Source organism: Coffea eugenioides, chromosome 4 (genome assembly GCF_003713205.1).
Source record: "Coffea eugenioides isolate CCC68of chromosome 4, Ceug_1.0, whole genome shotgun sequence".
NCBI classification, from domain to species: domain Eukaryota; kingdom Viridiplantae; phylum Streptophyta; class Magnoliopsida; order Gentianales; family Rubiaceae; genus Coffea; species Coffea eugenioides.
In genome coordinates, this window is record NC_040038.1 from 17,765,225 (window position 1) to 17,774,956 (window position 9,732).

General features: G+C 35.7%; 1 protein-coding gene across 2 annotated transcripts; it reads right to left on the minus strand.

Annotated features, from left to right (window-relative positions):
* Positions 1-4,489: 4,489 nt before the first annotated feature.
* LOC113768132 (50S ribosomal protein L18, chloroplastic-like) lies at positions 4,490-7,868 on the minus strand. 2 transcript variants are annotated; one of them, XM_027312379.1, is made up of 3 exons: positions 7,553-7,868; positions 6,757-6,852; positions 4,490-4,878 (listed from the first exon to the last, which is right to left on the minus strand). In XM_027312379.1, exons 1-3 carry the CDS (start codon positions 7,745-7,747, stop codon positions 4,729-4,731), a joined length of 441 nt encoding a protein of 146 aa, XP_027168180.1. In that variant the 5' UTR covers positions 7,748-7,868; the 3' UTR covers positions 4,490-4,728. The 2 variants fall into 2 exon arrangements, with proteins under 2 accessions (XP_027168180.1, XP_027168179.1); XM_027312378.1 differs by having other exon boundaries at positions 6,757-6,918; positions 7,553-7,865.
* Positions 7,869-9,732: the final 1,864 nt, after the last annotated feature.

Below are 9,732 nucleotides of genomic sequence, written 5' to 3' on the forward strand. Positions count from 1 at the left end.
CCGAGACTTAACCTAGTTGGCCGAATATTTCCGAACTTTTCGCACTAGTGGGTCCCACGTCTGGTATACGCTCTTAATTTCTCAAAACCTATTCGATACTAGAAAAATCATCTAAAAACTATATTTACTCATAAAAATTATCTAGAAAATTTTTCTAATAAAGAAAATGCAGAAAACAGGCCATTAACCCGAATAAAACTTAAAAATGGAAAAATTACGGGTTCTCACAGAACTGCTCTGTTTGACTGTGGTGTTCATTTAGCTCTTTACCTGATGTTTATCTTTGACTGATTAGAAGTGAAAGTTGTGCTTTTGACTGCTTGACTTTTGGTACCTCATTGGGTGAAAACTCATCCCTGTTGCCCTTGTTTTCCTTATAGGGGACAAAGTTTTGGGACCGGGATTTTGGAGAAAAGAGTTGAGCTATGTATAGTTATTTTTTGTTTAAATTCCTCTGTAATAGTAAACCCTAATTGTATTTGGATATATTATGAATTTCGGCTTGTACTTCAAGCAGACTTGTTGAGAACTCCAATGTATATATATATGTAAGAGTATTATTATGTATATTGAATGTGATTGGCTGTGAATGCACGTTTCTATGGGTTTAAGTGAACTTTCTTGATCTGTTGGAACCTGTTGAGTGTGGAGCTTGAGCGGGGAAAGAAAAACAAAATTGGCGGGAACTTTTCTGTAGAGAGTCCGGCCGCATATCCGGCCAGATCTTGGCCGAATACATGGCCGGATTGGCAGGGAAAATTGAAAAAAAAATTTGGTGGCTTCTGCCTTTAATCCGACCGCCAATCCAGCCGAAAATCCCGCCAAATCTTGGCCGGATTCTGACCTGGCTTCAGTTTCTTTCGTTTTCCGTTGGGGTGTTTTATCGAAGTTCTATTGAACGTCTTGGTTTGGTAAATGTGTATTTGGCTTAGTAGTTCTAGCGAGAGTTGGACAGGCTGTTCACTAACTCTTGGAGTATGCTCTAAGGGAAGGTGGGGTTGTCATAACATGCATTATTTTTTCATGACTCAGACCTGTCTCTGGATTTGTCATTCTTGTTGTGTTATTCTCTGCTTTTACTTCTCCCTCTTCCTTTTTTCTTTACTGTCACCAGAGCTAGAGATTCATTTACAATTCCTTGTTCTTTCCTCCTGAGTTCTTCATTCATTACAGCATCTTTTGCTATATCCATGGTCAACACATCATTCAGTGTTGAATTACTAACAGAAACCGCTATTGTTTCCCAACTATTTGGTAGTGAACTAAATAACAGTAAAGCCTACACCTCATCATCCAAGTTAAAGTTCAACATAGCTGTTGGGTTTATCAAACCCTAAGAATTACTCAGGTGCTCAGTTACATTTGCACTATTTTTGTATCTCATCCAAATAATCTGCTTCAGACAAGAGACCTTATTTAAACTGATTTTCTTTCATACATACTTTCTAATTTCTTTCACAGTATATTGGCTCTAATTTTATTAGCAATGTATTGAAAAATATTCTGACCAATTCACTTTCTAATATTACCAATAGTTTTTCTGTATATAACAATCCACTTTTTATCACTCATATCACTCAATCTACCTTTATCTCCTAAAACAGGTTCAAACAAATTTCTTAGTTTTTCATTCTAGACTTTCAAATCGAATAATTATTTGCATTTAATTTTATCATACAACCACTATTTGAGTCATCCATTTTAACCAGTACAAGTAAGCAATCAAACTTAACTATTTTGATATTATTTTGTTGGGAAAGGGGTACCGGTGTAGGCACACAATATTAAAATTAACTTAAGACAAATTACTCTTTCTCCAAATACTAATTAAAAAAAGGACAAATCAAATTACTAAGCAACAATATCAACAGTAATAATAAAATGTAAAAAAAATAAAAGACACAAAATATCAAGATTTTTAACGCGAAAAAATCACGGGACCTAGTCCAATAAAAAAGTTTTCACTATCACAATAATGGAAATATATAGATCTACTCTAAACATCCGGATGACAACAACATCACCAATATTAATCAAGCGCAATTGTTATAAATTCATCCCCCAAAAACTACAGCTATCAAAGAAGAGGGTTTGGAAAAGTGTTACCAAGTGAAAAGAAAATTTAAAAATGGAATTGGTAGATGTGTAGGATTTGATGAGAAGATCGTGTGGCTAAAATTTCATCTCAATCGTGTTTCAAATCACCATCTAATCAAGATCTTGAAGTTTTTCTCTCTTTAGCTTCTTTTCTCCCAATTCCCTCTTCTCTCTCTTCAAATCTCTCTGAGAAGGAAAAATGGCGGCTAAAGCTTTTTATTCTCGTTTCTCAGTTGATGATTCATTGAGTCATAAGACTTAAGTTCTCTACTTTTTTTTTGTCAATCGTCACTTTTTATCTATAGTATCCTACACTATCTTAATCTAAGGGGGAGATTCAACTGGGTCTAGAGGGGTCGGTAGGGACTGAACCACCACCGGACCAAATGGGTGCACTACGCACCCGTCTAAATTTTTTAAGAAGCCACTTAACCTTGTCTCCCACCCTACCAAGCCTTAAATGGTTTAGTAGTGGCTATCAGCCCAAAGGTTGGTGGTTACTTGAGTTCTCTACTTGATTTGGTCACAATTGACCAAACTAATCTATATGCGAACCTGTGTCATGATTTGTCCACCAAATGGGTTGGACCCACAAGCCCAGCACACTTTTTGTTTGGGAGAAGGTTATTGAGTAGAGAGGTTTTTGGAGACATAAATGGACTTGCCGTGCTTGTCACCACGAAGAATTCAGCAGGATAATCTACTTTTGTATTCCTGACTTCAGCATTCTCCAGCCTCGTGTGCTCGTTCCAAGTCTCAGCAATTCCCTTCATGAATAATGGGCAGGTCAAGCGAAGAATTTTTGGCTAGTCACCGATAACTCGGACTTAAAATGCATAAAGATCATGAGGAATTGCCTGGAAGACTAGCTGACGATCACAAATCGAGTGAAGGGCTTTACCATGGAATGGAAGACTAGCTGACGATCACAAATCGAATGGAAGACTAACTCTTTACCATCATACTTCTGTTTCCAGCTTCGATCTACCCGATCATGGAGAGCTTTAGGACAATGCAGCAAAACTCAACTTGAGCAAATGTAGAACTTAGGACAAGTGTTTGATGCTCTTGGTTGAGTTCAAGGCCATGCATGCTCTGCATGAATTTACCTTTTCTTCTTTTTCTCTTTTTCCTTTTTCCTTCCTGTTTTGCCTGTCTCCTTAATTTGTAGGAGTCTTTCCTAAGAAGTGTTATTTCATACTCAAATTGAGATGCTACTCTCTTATCTCCTAAAGGAGTAAACATATTTGCACGACTACTTGCAGGAATTTTGTTGTTATTTTTCTTTCACGTTTCTAGTAAATTAAATAAGAAGCATGAAAACTTTTGAATTCACAGAACAAAAGCTACTAATGTCATATTCTGATTGCATGTCCGAAATGCCTGATTACTTGAATAGAGGAATAATATACTTTATATGCATCTATAATAAGTTTTTTTTTCTTTTAAAGGTTACATCAAATAAGCTAGCCGGTATTAATGTAGGATATATTATAGGAAGAGGTAACAAATTGATGGAGTGACATGGAAGACTCAATGTCATCATCTTCCTTGAACACAATCCAGAGCGTTAAGATACAATTTTAATTAATTAAAAAAAAACTAATTAATTCGTATTCTATGATTTGCAGTAATAAACTAAATGTACACATATGTAAAGGAAACACCTTAAGGTAAAACATCAATGGGTTATTCACACTTTTTAAAGGGTTATAGATAAATCTGTGATACTATTTTCAGCATGATGCGCTTGATTAGCAATGGATTGATTTTCTTGAATCAAGACAGTTCGTAATCATATTCTTTTTTTCTTTTTTGATAGGAAACAGACTAAATGTTATTATTAAATTAAATTTGCTGAAAATCCTCCAGCACCAATTGCTTTACAAAGTTTGGAGGTGGATTCCAGATGGAATAAACTAAATAGCCCGATTTAGCATAGCGTGCAAAAACATGAGCTACTTTATTACAATCCCTTGGAACCCAATAAACATCAATAATTTGAGTGTCTAGCATTGCCTCCTTAACTCATCAGAAGCGTGTGCTGAAGCTCTTGCTTTCTGATGAGGATTGAGGACGATCGGTCAACTATAAACTGTTACATATGGAATAGTTCATAATCCTATTCTTGTTTATGTTAATGCCCAACCGCAGTCCTATATTACATGTATTAACACATCTGTACAATTGAATTTCTTCTTCTAAACTCAATGGAACTAATGTGGATTTGCAAAGGTTTCCCTAATTCAGTCTCGTGTTTGTAAAATCTCTCATTCAAATTAACAACCCTGATGCAAACCATACGTACTTGCATCACGTGACAGGATATGTGAATGTGACCTAAGAAGAATGAAGCCCATGGTCTGGAACCTGCTCAAAACTGCTCAAATCCTTGTTGCAATGTCAAACAGAATTTGCAAATGAAACGTGATGAATTTACCACAGGGCATCTCCAACTTCTTTTAATAACTTGAGCAAAAAGGTTCATGAAGAACAAAGCCCCTACAACTTACATTTGCACAAACAGTGAATCCAAGTCAAGGCACCTCAAAGAGATACCATTGCAGAAAGGGTAGTGAAAAGACAACGGCATAATAGAAAAGTTGATAGAGTTGATACTACATCCAAGGCCTAAAATTGGAGACCATGTTCCCGAGCAGCATCAGCAAGTGCTTCAATACGTCCATGATAAGGGTAGCCACCTCGGTCAAAGGCCACTTTTGTAATCCCTTTCTCAAGACAGGACTTTGCAATTGCTTTGCCCACTTTCTTTGCCACATCCTAAACCAACAAATGCGTGGGCTATCAAAATAATACCAGCAAGTAGCAATAGATAGAGATAATGCAAATCGAGCATATGAAGAACTTGGGTTTTTGCATTTGTTTGTTCGCTGATTTCTTGTCCTAAAAATACAGAGCATTAATATCACCTATGTTTTCTATTTTTATTTATTATTCTTTTTTGTGGGTCAGATAGAGGGATGATGATTAAGAAGTAGTGGAAATGGAATAAGTTCATGAGGATAACTAACACCTCATAAATCAAAAGTAAGATTTATCAGAACTATGAAAGCAGTGACTTTAAGCACAACCTCTAACTCTTGCAGTCTCCGCAGTCAAAACTATGAAAGTGATGTTGAAAGGAACTCAATACCAAACTTACTGTTGGAAGTCTGAAGTCACAGTAACTCTACTTTGTTCGTAAACTCCACTGACCTATTTGAACAATCTGCCATACAACTTAGCTTAGACAAACTTCCTAAGCATCTTAGTCCACTGTCAAAACTGGTACTGCAGTTACTTGAAAAAGTTCTATAGGGTAGTATTATAAGTTCTTAAAAAATAACTCACAACCATTTCTGCTAATCAAGAAAGATATGAAGTGAACAAAATGCACAATTGTTAAGGTTGGAAAAGAGAAAGTGTTCTAATGCATCTACCCATCGCCTTGTACCTCTAAATTCATAACATGACACCCCAACAAAGCAAATATTTTAAAAAAGGCAAAGTAAACAACTCTGAAAAAAGAAAAGGTCAAGTAAAGGGTAAAAGTACAGAAAAAAAAGTGGTAGTTGAAGGAAAGAAAGCACATCAATAAGATCTTCCAAACTTTTCATACAAACTCAAGAAATGTTGTAAAGGAAACAAGGCAATATTACCATGTGATTTTAAAATACTGATCCTCCTCAGCAAAGATCCGTAATGAAAAATCTCTTACCCTTCAAGCACTCTGTGAATATCTTTGAACTAGAAGATCCACCATACTCGTCTGTTTTCTTAGTAAGGGGCCCAAAGTCATTTCAAGCAAGTGGATAAAAGCATTGTAGGATGCTTATTAGAGAAACTTATTCTCAGACAAGCACAAGATGAAAAAGCAATTGCTTTGAATCAACTACTATGGGCACTAAAACCTTCTTTCTGAACTTCCCCTTGGAGAATAATAGCAACAAACACTTCAATACTTGAAATGTACCCCACCCCATACTTGGGCTTTAAGATCAATCATAGAAGAAATAGATCACAACCAAGCTTACAATTGTGGGTAGCAGAGGGATTTGAAAGAAGGGCATAGAGACCAAGTCCTATGAGGGTGTTTAAGGTCATAAATTGGTGATAAACAGTTCTGAGAATCTATCAGAATTGCAAAAGTAAAAAACAATAAAAAAATAATAAAAACAATAAACTTTTGCAAGCATAAAAAGATTTGTAAAACATTAATAAAATTACTTTGCAAAAGGGGCAGGGGAAACTTAGACAGATTTCGCAAGAGCATAATAGCATGAACAGTTAAGCAACAGAATCATTGAATAAACTTCAATGTCCATTTCTTGAAACAATGTAGCAAAAGGATCAGTTTTAAGAAGGAAAAGAATCACCCCCAGTTAAAACAGATCACCACATTCAACCACATGACTTGAGAAAGGATAAATATTACCTAGCAAGAAGTTTCAATTAGATTGCTAATAGAGCTTTTAGGGTGCGTTATATCATGAACAACACAGCAGCAAAAGCGGTACTATAATACTAGCAGACAACAGCACTTTTAGAGATAACTAATAAGCGGGCCAAAACTGAAGAGATAGCTGAACTCAAATGCAAGCTGCAGACAGAAAATTACTATAACAGAAGTAAATCAGTATAACTAATTCGGGAACTTACAATAGTGGGAGCAGAGCTATAATTGAGATCATCGGAGATTGGCTTTTGCATTGTTGAAGCAGAAGCAAGAGTATGCATCTTCGAGTCATCAATTACCTGAACATACAGATGCTTATTGGATCGAAATACAGACAGTCTTGGTCTTTCCGGTGTCCCTTCAACCTATATTCCCAATGCACAAAAAAACTAAAATGAAAATTCAACTTAATTTCATCCACACACGATTCCTCAGCCGTGTTATTTCTTTTACTAATCTAAGCAAATGGGTAGTGCACAATAAGTCAGAACTCCCAATGTTTCACACGATCCTCAGTCTTGATATCTTATGTTTTACTAATTTAAGCAAACGGGTATTGCGCAATAAATCAGAATTCCCAATGTTTCACACGATTCCTCAGTCTTGATATCTTATCTTTTAGTAATTTAAGCAAATGGGTAGTGCACAATAAATCAGAATTCCCAATGTTTCACACAATTCTTGATTCTTGATATGTTACTTTTTAGTATGTCATCTTTTAAGCCGCAGCGTTTATGATACTTCCCCACTAGCCAATTCCCCCTCCCCATTAGCCATGATCAGTAGTCCAATTCCCCTTCCCCAAAAGGCACGCCAGAGCCAAAAAATTGGAATGCTCGAGCTGGAGCTTGGATAGGAAAAATAACAAGTTTTGTCACTTGGCCTTGTTAAATTTCTCTTGCAGTTTTGATTTGCAGTAGGAATATGACTACAGAGCATGAAATTGCAGTTTGAGTAAAAATAAAAGCTAAAAAACAAGAAAAAGTACAGTTTTTTGACCTTCTTACGGATGCGCGAATGGCGGGCAGTGCGGTCCTCTCTGCGGGTTCCGGCCTTGGCTTCAATGGAGAGAGCGTTAGGCTGCCATTGGGTCGAGAACGAGGAAAGCGGCAACGGCGAAGGAAGGAAAGGAGAAGCGAATTTGGGTGTTCTGAAACCAAGCCCAAAACTAAGTGAAGTTGCATTGCAAGACATTTCTTTCTTTGTTTCAGCAGAAAATTCTTTGCTATTCTTTCTCCTTTCTTCTCCCTCCTTAAAACACGCTCTGTTTAGCCTATCCACAGTCCCACTTCTCCCATTTTAGCACAGGTGAAGGATAAGGTCTGGTTTTAAATATGATAATATAACCCTGAAATGCCTGAGGTGGGTCTTGTCTACTATAGTATTTTGGTTGTTGTTAACTACAGTTTCTTTTTGTTCCCCAAAAGTTTGGTAGATTCGATTCAAACGAAACATTCCTCCAAAACCATAGGTCAGATACACCATACACGATTTTTTTTATTTTAAAAAAGTGGCATTTCCTTATAAATTGAGTCAATTTGTGTTGGCTACTATAGTATCTAATGTACACACAATTTTTTTTAAAAAAAAATGATAATTTCTTACTAATTGAGTCAACTTGTGTTGACTACTATAATATCTAATGTAGTATCAATACATGAAACAAAATAGATTGGTTCTGATCATAGTTATAAAGCTCGGACCGATTCAAATCGGTGAATTGACCATAGGACCGAGTTGGATCGCTAATTAGATAGGACAAGTAATAAATCGGTTGACCAGTCAATGACCTGACGATTTAATTAGTGAATCGAGTAAAAATTGTTGATTTAACCGCCAACTTAAAAATTTATTATTTTTATAATTTAAAATATATTAATTATATTATATAATATAATTACTGCTCAACCTATAGTTAAACGTCCAACCCGTGATTGAACTGAAAACCCGTTGAACTGATCACCTCTATGGTTCTAGTAATTGCAAGATGGAATTGAACTAAAATTCGTTGAATGGAATCAATTGTGATTGATATCTTGACAAAATGTTTTAGATGGATGAGATAAATTATAATTTCAAGCAAATGGTATAGAAAGTTACTGAACATTTTAAAATTGCACTGTTTGGACAATAAACTCTTTTTTAGCCAAAAAAGACATCGAACTCATAAAAGCTTAATTTTTTTTTATCATTTTGTCGAATTTCGGTGTTAAAGCTTATATATATATATGTTCCATGTTCATCATACAGATCTAGGTTTATAGATCAATACTAACAATATTAAAATATGTTTAGAAATATAGTAATTACCAATCTAACTGTCTGAAGATTCTGAAAGGTCAATGGCTTAGTAGGTTTAGAAGAAAATCTATCAAGAATATGTATGAAATTATAGGTTTTGAGGAGTCTTGGGTCTTTGTTTAAAGTTCAGAATCATCAATATCTGACTCAATCACAAGGTTTGATATTTGGGCTTTGATCTGGTCTTCTAGTTCTAAAGTATTGATTTTTTGGTTGAATTTGCAATATCGAACTATGTGTCCAGGTTTGTGACATTTGTGGCAAATAATTGTAGGTAGGGCTGGTCCTGTGATTTGTGTGAAAGAAAAATTATTTGCGCAGCGGAATGAGCAAACAGTTTTGTTTTGTTTTTCTTTCTTGAAGTTGCAATTTGATTCAGGCCTTGATATTTCAAAACAAATAAGTACTTACTTGTTCAGACGAATTTGCGATGCCTGATGTAGATGTTTGAATTCCAGCAATAAGCCTTCCACACGTCAGGCCTCTAGTTCGTCCACACAGACTCAAACCAATAGGTAACAGAATTTTGGAGTTTTGTTTCGGTAGTGAAGAAACAACGATATTGCTTTGTTCCTATTCAAAACAATCCTTTTTGTGTGTGACTATCTAGGTCCATTACCCAGTTGGCAATGTAATAAACGTTAGCCTATTAACGTTAGTTAGAACATTTCTAACACTTGAGAAGTTCTCCAAATATACCTCAAGTTAACATAGTTCATGAGTGATGCCTAGCAGCATATCATGACACCCAACCGGTGATGAAAAGATTGGAATCCTTTTATGTGAACCATGACTGCAATTGTTTTGCATACAAATCCTTCTATTACTATATCCCTATTGAGTTCAGTTTAGTAATAATGTCAAACTCTAAAACTCAA